General features: G+C 44.9%; 1 protein-coding gene across 8 annotated transcripts in view; it reads right to left on the reverse strand.

Annotated features, from left to right (window-relative positions):
* PDZD2 (PDZ domain containing 2) overlaps positions 1-16496 on the reverse strand; it is a 208383-nt gene that overhangs the window by 33507 nt on the left and 158380 nt on the right. For all 8 annotated transcript variants that reach the window (XM_054811167.1, XM_054811165.1, XM_054811163.1 and 5 more), the window contains 6 exons: positions 7923-8034; positions 5518-5666; positions 4754-4873; positions 2113-2227; positions 610-683; positions 238-463 (listed from right to left, as the gene is read on the reverse strand). In XM_054811167.1, the coding sequence (XP_054667142.1) occupies positions 238-463; positions 610-683; positions 2113-2227; positions 4754-4873; positions 5518-5666; positions 7923-8034 (796 nt within the window). The remainder of the gene's footprint in view (positions 1-237; positions 464-609; positions 684-2112; positions 2228-4753; positions 4874-5517; positions 5667-7922; positions 8035-16496) is intronic.

Below are 16496 nucleotides of genomic sequence, written 5' to 3' on the forward strand. Positions count from 1 at the left end.
GCCTTCCCCAGAGCTGCCCTTTACAAGAAGGGCACGTCTCTTTGGGCTGTGAAGAGGGTGATTCACATATTGCCCGGTATCTCACAGCCTCCCCCTTTCAGTAGCACAGACACCAACTGCTACCCAACAGAGCCTCCTGACTCTGGAGCAGCAAAACATGGGAAGAGGAACCGATTCCCAAACACTGCCCTAAGAAGCAGGTATTCATTCTCTAAGCTCATTTCAATGCACTCTCACCTTTATTGAGCGTCACATCCATGACAATTCTGTCCTTCGGGCCAGGTCCTTTGCGGCTGGAGGAGGAACTGTCCGCCTCGTCGGGGCCGGGGACTGTCATGCCACCGCTGGCGCTGGAGCTGGGGGAGCTGGAGCGGCTCAGCAAGGTGGGAGTCACGCAGGGCGTGAGGCTCGGGCTGCGCAGACGTGTGCGCACCGTCAGGGTCACCACACCTTTCTTGAGTTGCTGCAGAGACATCAGAGAACCCGAGTAAGGCGACACGATACACCAACATTTGCCAGCAAACCTGCCATTTGTGGCAGTGAAAGAATATAAAGCCCAGGGTGCTAAATGGCGCTGAACTGAATCTCTTCTGTAGTACATGATGTTACCTTAAACCTCTGAATGGCCTCCTGATGGGTCAGCCCTTGTAGAGACTCTCCATTAACTTCTAGGATTTCATCCCCTGGTAATCAGACATAAAAAATGTAGTCAGCAACACACACGCTATATGCAAAAAACCTTTCCTGTACATAAGGCAACCCGCTACTATGAGGATTCCAATTAACTGCTCAGTAAAAAGCCTTTTACTGTTCTCAGTTTATTTTCATTTGTCCTAGTGCCTTTACAAGTTAATGGTGATGAATTAACAGAGTAAAGACTGTTCTTCAACAGAGATCCTTAACTTGGCATTCTCATACTAACAAACAAGCTGAAAACACTGTGGATTTTAAGTAAAGTCTGAAAATAGATGCTCATAACATGAAGTCCAAAGGGACTATAAAACTCCCTTTCTTTTGTGAACATCAACAGGAGAAATGAGAATCTAAGTGAAACACTACAGCACATCACTCCAAAGCCTGTTCAGAGAAAACTAACCTTGCATCCACATGCAGAAAGCAATGGTGTCCTCTTACTAAATATCTGTGGGCAGAGAAGTGAGTAGTCCACACACTGCGATAGCAAATGCCCTTCTCACCCTAACGAACATGTCCCATCACATTTCTACCTGCTTCCAGGCTCTGGGTCTTACTACTTATACCCAGCTGTGTTGATCTATGTTCATTTTATTAAAAGGAGGGTGAGCATGATCCAGATCCACTTTCTGCAATTTTACTTGCATCTGTGCAACATTAGATGGGGCAATGTCATCAGCCAGGTCTACCTCTCCTTTCCTAGCCCCCATAAAAAAAAAAAGAAAAAAAAAAAAAAAAGAAAAAAAGAGTATACAAGCTCTGAATAGCCTGCAAAGGCTTGCTGGGTTTATTGGACAGCTGCTACTTACTGGCTTCCCATGGCAAGTGCACAACTTATGCTGCAGGGACATGAGTTTCCCTCTGGCAGCAAGTGTGAGAGTTGGCACCAAAAGCAGGCTCAAATACAAGTGTGATGAGATGCAAAGAGGGGAATGGTGATATGAGAAGTAACACAGGAGCAGCTTTCTGTGGAAGAGAAGTAACGCAAAACCCCTGCAGAAGAGTTGTAAACCAGCACTCTAAACTCATGGTCACTTAGTACTTTCAGCAGTGCACATCCCTGTGTATAACCCCTTCTTGGATCAGCATCTTTAAGCCAGATGTTGGTTGGATAGATAGATTTCACTGCTATCAACATCCCTCTCCAAGTCAAGAATTGCACCTTGGGCATAGCTCACTGAAGAGTAATGGGGGAAAAAATTCATCATGTCGTAGTTTCCCCTTCTTAATATGCAATATAATCAAGTTTACTGCTATGAATGATCTTCCCCAGGATGGACAAACCAGGTGTGTACAATCCTCCACAGCCTCTTGCTGATGGCCAGGTGCCTAAATAAAGCTGTATTTGAATTCTTCTGCTGGACTGAAATAATATCCCGCTGTGGTCCTTTATATGTAGTTGGATTCTCTCTACCATACCTTCTTTGAGCCTTCCATCGGCAGCTGCTGCTCCATTTGGGAATATAGTCTTCACAAAAATCCCCATGCGTCCACGAGCAGAATCCTGACCTCCCACAATGCTGAATCCAAGACCCTACAGAAAAGGGAGGAGAAGATGCACAGCTGGCACCTTACTCTATTATCACCTGTGAGAAAGACTGCCGATAACATACAAGACAAAGGGAAGATGAAAACCTAATAGCTGCTGCCGAATCGCAGTGCCATCTTACTCTCTGCCTGTATTTTCTGATTTACTTTCACTCTAATATCAACATACTTATCAGCCCAAAAAGTAGCAGCAGGCACTGTAAACTAAAAGGCAAAAATGCTGGTTTGAGATTTATTTATTTATTTTTTAAACACTGGGTCAATGGTTTTATGTTACCCTAGTCCCATTTTAAAAACTGTAACACATATTGCTCTTAAATTGATAGACAGTAGATTCCCACCCCTGAGATCTATATCCAGGATTAACTGTAGTTTTCTCTGCTGTCACAGATCCTGCATTTCCTCAGGAAAAAGAAAAGCTTAAGAACATGACATAAGGTCAGTTCTGTAATGTCAGGAATGTAGCTGGAAGGGGGATGGTGTGGGGGGGCTGCCATGCACATGTACATTTTTAATTATTCTGGAGACATGTACCACGTTGTATTTAAATAAATCTAGACCAATACATTCCCCAGGGCTTCATCTGTTAGCTCTTGCCCCTGCGCTGCCCCAGCTGGCTGCGGGACCGTCTCGCAAAGCTGATCAGGGAACGGATGAGCACAGCAGAATGAACTCTCCCCCTTCTGCTGAGCTATTTCCCAGCCAAATCACTTCCTTGATCCACCCCCATCCCCGTATTTCTCCTCTTGTCACTGCTGTACATGTATTTTACAGAATAAAGAGAAAAGTCACTGACCAGGTGGACAAGGGAGGTGGAAAACTGTTGTGCTTCAGTGATCTGAAGCCAGGGTTATTATTAGTGCCTCAGGCAGCGTTCTCCAGCTGAGGGATGCTGCCAGGGCAGGCACTGACATTGTGTTTACAACCCAATACACCGACCAGCTCTTTGGTTTTACTCTTTGAATATAAAGTAGACTACCACTGTTATAAGCTTCTAGTAATTTGATAAGACATTACTGATTTCTAGAAAGGAAGCATCCCAGCTCCCCTGTGCAACACAAAATAACTCAACTGTTTACCATGCAATTATCAGCCGTGAAGCAACCTACAGAAAGCAGGAGGCTCCTGGCGCTCTCCTGCCCGGACACAGCAGTTCTCCCCACGGCTCCGTGGGGTGAGTTGGGAAAAATACAGCTGTAAAGCACAGTGGTTCCCACGTTAGCCCACCTTCCCGGAGAAGCACTGCCACTCCACAGCAGAAAACCACCCTTTGCAGATCTACCTACAGGTGAAAAACCAAGGGCACACACTTGGCTCCCAGCCACCAACACGGCGACTCTGTGGAAACACTTTTCAAGTCCCAGGTCTGCAGACAGATAAGAAAGCAACTGCTACTGCACAAATTGTACGCAGCACAACCCCTAACAGAGGTGACCACTCCAAAGGTGAGTGGAAGGGACCCAAAACGGCAGCTGTTTGAGGTGGTTCATGATCACCAGAGTCTGCATGCTCCCAACTGCTTCCTAACGCCTTGGAGCTAACTGCAGAAAGGCAGAAGAGGGTGGATTATCCCACAGGGAGAAATAATCTAATTCTTATGAGAAAAATAGGGTTTAAAAAAAAAAAAAAGTGTGTGAAAAATGAAGTAATATTTGCTTGGAAATGTCATGAAGGACCTGAAGCTCCCAAAACAAGGAGAGTTACAGCAGCGGTGAGTCAATCTACCCAGAGAAGTCACTATTTCTAACTCTCTGCTAAACTTAAAGCACACCAAGGAATTTGTTTTGTATTTGAGCTTGAAAGTCAAAACAAGTCTTTTTAGTCCAAAACATATCCATCTCATGAATTTAAAGAGTATTTCAGAAAAATACATGCATATTTTTTAGCATATTTAAATGACAGCTCCAATATTAGTGTGGATTGGATTAGGGAAAACAATATACACCTAGGTTAATGCTTGCTATTTTCCTTTAGCATTCGGCCAGTTGGTATCTAGCAAATGTGCAAACACATTATTGGGGGAAGAAAAGAGGACTCTCTGACCCAGAGAATTCAGGGCTTTCAGATAAGCAATCAACCAGGAATCTGTCTTTGGGTTTAATGCTTAATTTGCAGTGATTTTTTTTAATGTATCCAGATTCCACAGAGATAATATATGCTTGTCCATAAATATGCATGCAAACAGGTACTCTTCTGTAGCTGCACCAACTTTGCATAAACATACATATTTATGGATCCATTATTACTATTTGATATCTCAGTAATGACCAGATGCACCAAATTAGAATGAAAGCCACCCTGCATCAAGTGCATGACTCAAACATTGATTCCCCTGTATTTTGCAGGTGTAACTTTGGCATTTACATTTGTAAATGAGATTTATCATTATTGTTATGATTATTATTATTATTGGTTACCTTAAGAGCTGCTGGAAGCCCTGGGTATGGGAGACTCCTCTTAATCACTAGCTCTTGCTACATGTGAGAAACCGGCCACATGCAGAAACCCTCACCTTGCCTTGTCCTTTCATCAGGACGATGTTGGAAATGATGGACGGCTGGGTCAGTCTCCATGGAGATTCCACTTGGGCAGCACTGAAGGAACGGGTAGATTTCTTCACAATATGGTAGTCCTAACAAACATCAGCAAACAAGGGAGGTCACTCTGATTGCTTGGCACAGGCACTGGGATGTCACATCAGGAAAATTGCGTGTGTCAGGGAAGAGGGAGGAGGGGATTGCACAGATATATTCAGAAAAATGTTCAAGGGATGAAATCCTAGCTCATTACAGTCAAAGTGAATCTTGCCACAGTACTTTTCCTGCATTTCGCACAGTAGGATCATTTTGTAATTTACCAGTCACATTTTAAATTAAAAAGATTAAGGGTAGCCTCATGATATACTGAAGTCCTTATCTGCTAAAAGAAAAAAAAAAAAGAAAAAAGAAAAGAAAAAAAAAGCCTAAATCATCAAATCATTAAAATAAAGAGAAACAGGATTTTTTTGTTTAAGTCCTCAGATCTCTCAGATCATAAGATCAGCCAGAGGATCTTCTGGCCAGAGCAAGAGCCTTAGGACCTTCTGCCCCCCTTTACCATACTCAGAGTAAAGAAGTTCTCCATAGGTGGCCAACACATCCCATTTTGGTGTCCAGGCCTGGTTTCAGACCCCGTGATGTACCTACGTAGCCTTGTTTCACTTCTACGAGCTTCAGACAGATCTCAAAGGGCCAAGCACAGTGAGGTGCTCCGAGCCAGCCCTGCCTTTCCACCCACCTGCCTGGCTCCCGCCGACTCCAGCTGCTGGGGCAGAGAGTGCTTTCTTCCACCCCGGGAATATTTCACCGCTATTTCGTAATGCGATTCACCATTTTCCACTGTCAGCTCATCATCTTCTCCCACAGACTCCAAGCGGGATCCGGCACCTAGGGAAAACCACAGAAATACATCTCACAAACACCTCAGAGCTGCTTTATCCTCTCGCCAGCACGCAATAATCGCCTCCTGCAAATCCCAACTTGAAAAGTGCCTTAAACCAACGCTACGCAGTTCCCAACCGGGCAGTTAGAAGCTACTTTTGATCAACCTCGACTAAAAACTTTTCCTGCTGTCACAGGTTTTCTACGATCTTTCAGTGATGCTGAGCTCCTCGGCGCTGTCGCTCGTAGTAGTAAAGAAAATCAGAAGATAATTGAGCCAGTAGCTCAGGGACAGAAAAGAAATTCAGCTGTTCTCACCCAATGGCATTTGCCAGTGCACTAAGCTCTCAAGCTTCATTTATATAAAACTAAAAGACCTGACACTATAGCAGTATTCATTTCTGGAGGTGTCATGTCACTTTGAGGGAAATTTTTCTGGAATGGAAAAAGGAAAAATGTGCCAAATAAATGCTATTTTCTTTCCTTCTGGCAATGATCCTAGTTGTCTTAAAGAGAAGAGTGCAGAGTTCACATTAGAAACAGAATTATTTCTCTTGAAGGACATCCTGTAATTAGCCACAGAGTAGCCTGCTCCTCGCACCAGGGCTCCTCCAATTCTCATTTTCTCCAAGGTCCCCACAGGACCCACAGTCGCAGCAGTTCTCACACATTTATCCTTGCCATTTCCCTCACCATGCAGGGAAGCGACATTAACCCCTATTTTACAGATGAAAACCCAAGACACAGACAGGCCAAATCCACACAAGCTGGATTTCATGATGTTGTTTTAAGTTTACTTTAAACAAAGGTTAAGTTGAAGCCGCCACAGAAAGGGGCACCTCTGCTTTCCCTTCGTCCTCACTGCCCTGTCCTTACCCTGGGGATTGGGCTCACAAGCCATGGGCTGCTGCAAATTTGCCCAGGAAAGCCCCAAACCCGTTTTCTGCCACCTCCACCTCACCCACAGGCTGGGCAAGCATCGCTGCACATGCCAGGGAGGGATGGAGCACAGAGCTGGGGCGGCCACTTGTTTTCACTCGGCATTAAGGTAATTCTGCCACCACATCCATAGGCAGAATTTGTACCCATTGCCCAGAGTGCAATTTAAACCCACTCTGTGTTTGGGGGTGTGGAATTACGTCTGGTTTTAAAGCTCCCCTTCCCTGCGCACACAGGGAACCGCTGCAGAACATGGCCACGACAGCTACTTTGGCAGGACCTGTCATCTTGGCACTTCTTTCACTCCCAAACCACCCTGGCACCTACAACCAATCCTTTCCCATCACTTCTCTCTCTCTTCTAGGAGATGAGTAATAATTCTGTGCTTTCTGCCCATCTCTGAATGCTGCTTCTCTTCCCACACAGCAGCCTAGGCTTGGGACCATGCTGGGGGATGCTCCAGGCTCACCCACAGCCCCGGGGCATCAGCGCTCACGGGAACCGGGGCTGAATCCCCAGTGACACGCACACACACAGCCACGGGAGCTGCAGACAGGGGAGCTCCCAGGAGCATGATAAATATATCTGAGTAAATGGAAATTAAGGTGAACTTCGGAGGGAGGGAGACCTGGAGAGTATTAGGGATGAGAATGTGGTTGAGCTCTGCACACAGGTTACTGGTAAGACCTGGGGACAAAGCAATAGAAAATTTCAGGAGTATTTGCCATAATGGGTATTTAGAGTGGGCATGGTGAAACATGTCTCTCGCTTCAGTATTAGAGCACACTGTACATGTTACAGAAGCGAAGGAGAAAGAAGGGAAGGGAAGGGAAGGGAAGGGAAGGGAAGGGAAGGGAAGGGAAGGGAAGGGAAGGGAAGGGAAGGGAAGGGAAGGGAAGGGAAGGGAAGGGAAGGGAAGGGAAGGGAAGGGAAGGGAAGGGAAGGGAAGGGAAGGGAAGGGAAGAGAAGAGAAGAGAAGAGAAGAGAAGAGAAGAGAAGAGAAGAGAAGAGAAGAGAAGAGAAGAGAGAAGAGAGAAGAGAGAAGAGAGAAGAGAAGAGAAGAGAAGAGAAGAGAAGAGAAGAGAAGAGAAGAGAAGAGAAGAGAAGAGAGAAGCTTCAAAAATTTTGCTTCATCTTTTTGTCCATACAATGTCTGTTCAACTCAGGAGGCTGAATGCAAACATCTTACAGCTGGGATTTTCCTTCCAAATTAAACTAATATGATCTCCAAAGGAAAGAAAACTTATCTTACTTTTAGAGAGCTAAAATAAATACACAACATAAAAATCCTATTATTGCTATCTTTTATCAACCCAGTTTTACCTTGGGATCGACTTCTGTATTTCAGTATGCCACTTCCCAGAGTTGGACTCTGGTTGTTTCCTTTGGGCAGTTCTTCACAAACTGAATCTTGAGACTTCTCAGTTTCCATCACCTGAAAAAAACCCAAAAAAACCAACAAACCAACTCTGATTTACTTACAAACGAGAGAAGTTGATGGAATTCTTCTCATATTTACTAAAGGACAGAAAATTCCACTGCACATCATCTTTTTTTCCAAAACATGTCATTGTATTAAGCCAACACATGTTTCTGTGAGAAATTTTCAGAAATGCTTTTGGACATTATTGCAAATCTTACTGATGGGTACACCTACAGCTCAGTATGGCCGGGGATCCACTGCAGGGTACCACATCAGCAGCTCCAGAGCACCTCCAGCATCCATAGCACCTTGTTCAGGTGCTTCCACATGCATTTTAACATAATTATAATGTAGTTTTTGTTGCAGTTTGTTCAGCTCAGCATACTTCCAGAGACATCACAACTTCATAGAGAAACCACTTTTTAAAAAGTGTTATTTTATTATTAGTGTTCAGAGCTGAATGCCAATGCGTACAGGACAAAAAGCTAATTTAACAGGAAGTTATGAAAATTACACAGCTAAGCACTTGAAAACCTGGAAACACTCAAGGTAAATTTATATGTGGACTCGCAACCCCATCACCCTGAATAAATGCAGTGAGACAGAAGGAGTCTGTTTACTCACCGTATTTGCCTAGATGCAGGTGACAATACAAGGTGACAATGTACAGGGCTGCCACCTTCAGCAGCACGGCCACACGCACCCGCACTGTCAGGGATGAGCAGAGCAGCCCATGTGCAAAGCCCACAAAGACTCTCTGCAGGCCATGTGCTGGGGAAGACCCTGGTGACCTCCTTTCTCCACTCACTGCTTCCTTTACCAAGCTACAGCAGTCACAATTTCCTAGATACACCGCTACGCAGCAGAACTCGACACGCTCCCCATGCATGCATTAATTCTTTTACATTTTCATGCCATCACCCACCACACATTCTCTAAATGATTATTCAGACAGCTTATGGCAAGGAGGACAAAATTTCCAATACAACCACTTACTGGTTGCATTATACTTTTAATGTACTATATAAACTGCACAAAGTCAGTTAAAAACAATCCCATGCAAATGCCCAAACACTCTTACTGTTAAAATAATTTCTACTTCCACTATTCGAGCTTAAAAATGGTAGAATCTTCCCCAGAACCTGCCTCCCATCCCCCAGCAGCTCACAGTTCCATGTAATCATCAGATTACTCTGAAGAAGAAAATAACTACATCAGTCTGAAAAAACCTGCCACTATGATCTGGCAATCCTAATGAAGGACTCATTCCAGAAAAGATGTAAGAAATCAGAGCCAAAAACCCACCCAAGAGACTTTAACCATCAGTGATTAGGCCACAGCCAAAGTATCACAAATTCTCCCTACGAGAGAATCTTCTACCCAGAAGACAGCAGAAGTGTTTGGAAATGAGCTGGGGCTTCATGGGTCACACAGAGTTACATTGGCATTTACCATACAAGCAAAACCACTCTTTATTAAGTGAGAATGCCTCCCTTGTACAAAGGTAGAAGTAATTTGCACAAACACAGAAAAATCACGTAGCTGCTGTTTTTAAAGGTGTGCAAAACATTCAGTACTCTGGAGCAGTGTTAACTCTGTGGTGGAGAAATATTTGAAGCGTAGGGATGAAGGAAAACAAGACGGATGCCTCACCAAAGCAGCCAGTTTTGTCAGCACGCTGTTTAACTATCCTAACAGACAGGATGGGTCCAGCCTGACTTTTCTGGAGCTAAGCATAACCCAGCTTGGGTCTGGAGCTGTAGAGCTGTTTCATTTCTGCAGTGTGCATGGACATGGGCAGTTACACCTGATGAGACCACATAATGCCCAGCCCAAAGCTGAACCACTTCCTCCAGCTCAGAGCATGGGGGAAAAAGTTGAGTTAGTTTGCAGCAGCGTACAGAGAGATGCTGAAATCACTGCTGCCATGGCCAATTTCCACCCTGAGCCTAGGCTCAAGGGTGACCCATTTGGTACATCTTCTGTTTCTACTACATGCAGTTTGGGTTTGGTTCGGAGCTTTTTTTTGCTTTTATTTATTTTGACTGTGCAACAGAAGCTATGTACAGATGCATTCTGCAGTTAAATACACTTCCATCTAGTGGGGTGAGAGGAAAAACAGGAGGTAATTGCCACTTGCATTAAAACAGTGCACCCCGTCCCTCCACCTCATTGCTGCGCAATCCCGGAGGCTGTGCGCCTACAGACAGCAAACCCCCAAACCCCACGTATGATCTGTGGAAGGGCATGTGTGCACAAACACCAGCGCTAGGGAAAGCCTCAAGGCGTTCTCAGCAGCTTCCTGAAATTACATTTACAGTAAGAAGTAAAAAATTCTAAATTACCTATGTCTGTGTTTATTTCTTATTTTAGCAAAAATACCTTTCTGACACTAATTATAAACATGTAGGGGAAGACACTCTAGCATTCGCAATGAGGCAGATATTCTTTAAGTTGTTGAGCTTGTGTAATAAACCACCAAGAGTTTTGTCCTACTCAGAAAACACTTAGAAATCTGATCCACAAACCTTGCGAGAACTCCCCAAAGTCGTGCGTCTGTAATCTTTGGCTCCGTTGTAACTTACAGAAGAAGAAAAACCCAGCTCCACCTTATCCTTCTGGCCACACGTGAACATATCGCTTTACTGTCTCGAGGCAGCTGCCTGGATTTAACCATGCCATTTTAATTTTCCTCACTTTCAAGGAAATGGAGCTTATTATTTCAGTTCTGTATGCCTCTTATTAAACTAAACCAATAAATCCTACCCAACGCCACCCCAGCGTTAAGGACAAGGGGAGCTTTAATACGCACAGTAGTTTGAAGGGAGATCTAAAAATAGAGCCCATTTTGCCAGTTCATTAAGTAGCTCTGGGATCAAGCGATGGTGACATCTCAATTGATTTCAAAGGAAACGGCGCTATCACGGACACGTGGTCCTGGCACCGCACCAGAATGAACAAATGCCCCCAGAGTCCTCGCTCGGGCAAAGCTCCAGCGTGACCAGGCCCTTAATTAGGCGAGATGAGGAGCAGGATTATGAGAGTCTGCATTGTTTAACCGCAAACAGCTTGGCAATCGTCGACAATCTACAAAAACAAGGCGGCACACAGGAGATGACACAATTTAATAAGCAAACTGCTTTACTGCTGCCGTGGCGGAGCTCCTAAGCTGCTGCCGTTCCCATCAGCAAGCCCATCCGACTCCCCACGGCACAGCCTGTCGGCTCTCTCTGCTGAGGAGCACCAGTAGCACGCAGGCAAGTTTAACCTGATAGTTAGGGAGCAAAACAGTGAGAATTAGACCGAGCCATCTGTGGCACGCCAAATTCAGCCCTACCTGCACGGGCAAAGCAAGTCCACCAACCAGTCCACTGCCCTTCTCAAACACAGCATGTGAAAGAGGAACGGCCGTGCCCCTGCACGCTGCAACCCTGCACAAGCTCCACGGGATAATTCCTCATTCCCTTCAGTCCCGATGCAGCCAGGACAGCTTTTTCTTAAGCAGCACTACCACAAATGTATTTAATCATGAAACTCCCCAACGCTGTTGTCTGTCGGGCAGCTGGCAGGGTGAACACAACAAATCTCCAAGAGCAGCTAGCACCAGATCCTTCAGAGAAAGGTGCAAAATGCCTGATGCAAAGCTGGGTTCACCTGGTCCCTGCACAAAGTCTTTCCTCCTAATATCTCGAGACTAGCTGATGCCTTAAAGGCTTTAACCTTTCCAGAAGTTTTGGAGAGTTCCTTTGAAGATCTATTATAGTTCTAGCTGTTTCAGATATTTGTGCAATTATTTATTGCTTCTGGGGCACAGCATGCTTTAAGTCTTAAATGTATCTGGTAGGTAAGGAGCTCCACAGGACTCTTTACCTTGCACAGAAAGTAAAATACCTTCACTTTTAAATTAGCTCTTTTTCAATTTAATTGCATCTATCTTCCAGATAAATTACAAACTGCAGCACTATAATTTACCAGAATTAACACTGTAAATGATGCAGAGGACATGGATTTCCTAATCTGGGCCAGCACTTATTTTTCCATGGCTTACTGCTTTGTTTTATGGCATGCACAAAGCTGCCCGGATGCTGGAAAGAGCAGGATGAGCCAGGACACACTGTGTCAGGGGCTGCAGCACCCAGGGGCACCTTTCTGAAACACAGCACCTCCCAACACCCAGGGAGCACCCTCAACTGGACCATGGGGCTTACAAGTCCAAATTAAACCCAGATTTAACAGTTTTTGATGCAAGCTGCAGGACTCCCCTCTTTCAAAGGGCATTGCATTGCTGCTCTCCTCTGTCATGGCACAAATGCAGAGATCCAAACGGAGCCAGGGATGGAGCAAAAGAGGAGGAACATCACCTCCATTTCAGCACTAATTCAGTGTCTTAACTGGTGTTTTAGAAAAACCTGGTGCACTGGTTTCTCCCCGCCGCGTGAAGCTGCCAGGCCAGACAGCAGCTCTGCGCGCTGGCCAGGGCAGGCTCCACCAGCACAGCTCCAGAAGGGCTCAGATTTGGGCTATATTTAGCAGTGCTGGTGAAACAAAGCACCAGCCGCCTTCCCCAGCAGCTCGTCTGGGAATTAACCATACTGGTACCACTGGGCACAGCCTGTGCTTCCTCTTGCCTGGGGAAAGGGGATGGGAACCTGAGGCCTCCATTACCTAATTATAAAGAAAGTTCAGAAAACTCCCAGTTCATGTGCAGCAAGGAGATCAGGAAGTCTGATAAAGAGTCAAGAACTGGAGCTGCCCTAATTTATGAATAGGTGGAAATGCCAAATAAACAAAACAAAAGCCTTTAAAGTGGTCTCTAAGAATGCCTGGACTATCACTCTAAATGTCTGCACTCAAAAGCCACCCTAAGACTTCACTGTAACACAGCAGTTGCTAGAAAGGGCACTACTGTCAGCTTGAGGAGGTACAAAACCCCAGCGGTCACTTTTATTGCTCTTTGCCAAGTCTATGGAGTAGCCACACACAAACCTGCATGTGAAACCCAGCACTTACCAACAGAGCCAGCAGCAATACCTGCCCGTGCACCCTCAGCAAACAGATTGGAAATGCACTATGGTAGAGCTGAGTTGCTCTTATCTTCCAGAATGCTCTATTTATTATGTACAAGACACCCCAAAACCTTCTTCAATGTGTTTCGATACCAGGAGCCCCAACATGCTGACCATGGCCCAGAGGATGCTGGCAAGTTCTCGATGTAGCAGGATCCCAGCTGTGCTGGCTCCAAAGACTCACTGGTGCAATACCGTATTCATGGTCAGGGCTGCAGCTAAGTAAAGCAGATTTCATCTTCATGTTTCCAAACAGTCGTTAAAATTAATAATAAAGTTTTGAAGAGACAAAATTTTTAAAATATCCTTTTCAAATAGGAAGAAATGCAGGAAATGGCTAATGCAGCTAAGTTCTCCAAGAAACAGATTATCACAGACAACACATGCCATGGAAATAGTAAGATGCTCCCAGCTAAACAGTTCCCAATCCTTTTTGGACCAGATTACTCTTCTTCTGCAATATATTATGATTTTCACTAGAAACAGCTTCTAAGCTAAAGGAAATCAAATGCATACACATCTGAAATGGTGCACAAACAGATCACTGCTGTTCTCTTTTTCATGCTTCATCCTTTTCCCCCTGCAAACATCAAAAAGCATGACACGTTTGCATGCAGTTTAGTCATTGCCCACGAGATGTCCTCACGTGCTGCAGAGAGGTCCCAGAAGATCGGTCCTGGTCAACAGAAGATACAAACATGGAACTCAAGTTGTGTGAAAGCCGGTCCAGCTCCTCTGTTACTTTCTTTAATAAAATGCTCATCTCATGGCTTAGCATGAATCCAGAGCCTATGCATCATAAAAACCAATAAATTGCTTCTGCCTTTTTTTTTTTTACATGATAACCTTTTTACTCACAGTGAGGGATAAAGCAAGCAATAAACAATCCTCAAAATAAACAACTCTCCTGAGAATGAACCGAGACCTTCCTAATACCACAGTCAACCCACAGCTGCAGAGAGCAGTCCCATGCCGCAGCTGGTGGAGAGCTTTGGATTTCAGCTCCAAAATTGCGTTTTCTATCATCCTAAGTACATGAGAGGATAAGGAATACTTAATCATTAAGTGTTTTTCATACCTGAATCAAGGATCTGAAGCCTCATACATTATATTGGCCACATTTATTCAAGCACAGCACATCTAGAACGAGTTTTAACTGAGCCTAACCAAGACTGGACTGTGTACGCACTCCAAAATCTGCGGTTAAACAAACTGCAGATGTGATGATACAACATTCATGCCAACTCTCAAATCCTACAGCCTTTATCATCTTTCTGTTAATGTATGTGAACCGCATGGCTGTGACAGCATCTCTCTTGTTCCAGTGCCACGAGGGGGTTATTTTTAGCTTGTTAAAGGCAGTTCATCTCCTTCAAAACCGGGCAGTTATCCAAACAGCCAAAGGAGAGACAGGCCGTACTGTATCTGTTGCTTTATGGGAAAAACCCTCATTCACAAAAACAAAGACAATGCAGAACCTGTACTGCCGATAAACTTATGTTTCTATTACTCTGCTGACTTCGCTTTCAAACATATCACACGGAAGAGCAAAAATTGTAACTCTGGGCATTGTCTACACTGATATTTATGGTCAAGTCAAAAAGGTTATCTTCCACCAGCCTGAGCAACAGGAGATATTTCACAGTTTGTAGCCTGCATCACATCAACAGGGAACCCTTCTGAGTACTGGTCTCTGGGTCAGTAAAGTCTTCTCTGGGCTAGCCTTTAACACAGAGGCAGTAGAAAGGGGCCCAGAAGGGAGCCAAGGCTCAGGGAAGGATGCGACTGCTGCTGAGGACCTCCCTGCTGACCTAAATAACACATTCACATTAATGTCTCCTTGACAGGTGAATTTTAGAACGTGTGAAAAACAGTAATTCAATGACAGTGTCCTCCGGGGGCCTTTCACCACTCTTCCTCCTTCCCGAACTCATGCAATGCATGCCCAAACCCTTGCCAGTGCCACACCACCACCATCAGCCCATCACTGAACATCCCCCCAGCAATCAGATGAACTGCAATCACTTATGTTAATGTGATAAGGTTTCTGGAAACAATACAAGAAGAACAGCCACATTAGCGAACAAGATTTGGTCCCAAAATATTTTGTCATTTTCTCTTGCCCAAATTCCAAACTACATTTACTCTAAAAACTTGCATTTCCCCAGTCCTCTGCAGTCACTATAGGACCCGACGTGTCTGCTCTGTTACAGCATGAGTGAAGGGCACAGACCCATGGATATGCTGGACAAGACTGTATCTCAGGAAGATATAGTGCTGCTGGACTTTCAACAAATGCAGCATTTATACCCGAGCAGCAGCTCCAAGCCATGCTAAGGTACCTGCCCTCGCCTGCCCCTCCCAGGGGCGATGGGGCGCAAGGCAGGATCTGCAAACATTGCCAGCCCTCACCATGAAGAGGAAAGGAATTATTAAACCCTTCTCCAGGACAAGGGCTGGCCACAACCAAGCGTCAAACCAAGCTCTTCATCTTCTTCCCCCCGTCAAGTAAAGTGTTTCAGTGCAAAGCGGATTTTTGACAGCAAAAGCTCTTTCTTGCTTTTTTTCCAGCCATGCAGTGCTGCCTGAGGAGTGAGTCATGTTTCAGCAACCTCTTTCGAGACTGCAGTGCCCTAATGGGAACGAACACTCAAGTCCTCCAAATAATGAGGGTCCCTCCCCGCGCTCTGCACACATTTAATTGTTGAGTTATGCTTCCTGTTCCTTCTCAATGTTAATGCTTTCTCTGAAAATCTCTCCCAGTGTTTCCAGAAGAACTTTTGACCCCAAGAGTGTTTTCAAACTTACAGCAATTGTTATCCTCTTCCTTATTATGCTTGCATGGCTACATAATTACATATGGATTCCCTGGTAAGACAGAAGGGCTCACAACAGAAAATAACGAAGCAGTCCTACGGCTCAGATAAAATATAAAAATGGGGAGGGAGGTAAACATATTGACAGAACAGGTTTATTTATCCACTTTCAGCTGCATGCCTTGCAAAAAACACAAGTAGGTTTTGGCAGGGATAAGGAAACCCAACTCATGCAAGAAACCTTTAACCAGACACATCCTGTTTCTGTTACTTGTAGGAGGATCAAGACTTTGGTAGGTCACGGCCATCTCCACATGCAATGCAATTACAGCTCGCATGAAGGTGCGTATCAAGCACGTCAGGTCAACACAAAATGAGTAAACATGAGCAAAAGGGTTTCGTCATCCTACAGTAAAGGGTCACGCAGCCAGGGGTACTCCCAGAGGTTTTTCCCCAGGGCTTGCCTGCGTGGCTGGCTTGGGCACAGGGAGGCAAATCGCTCCCCTTCCCAGCTCCCCCCCCAACAGGTAGGGATAGCGATGACCTCCTTTCCCAAATAAGAAATTGCTCTTTTGTATAATTCTATTCTGCA

Source organism: Grus americana, chromosome Z (assembly GCF_028858705.1).
Source record: "Grus americana isolate bGruAme1 chromosome Z, bGruAme1.mat, whole genome shotgun sequence".
In the NCBI taxonomy this organism is placed as follows: Eukaryota; Metazoa; Chordata; class Aves; order Gruiformes; family Gruidae; genus Grus; species Grus americana.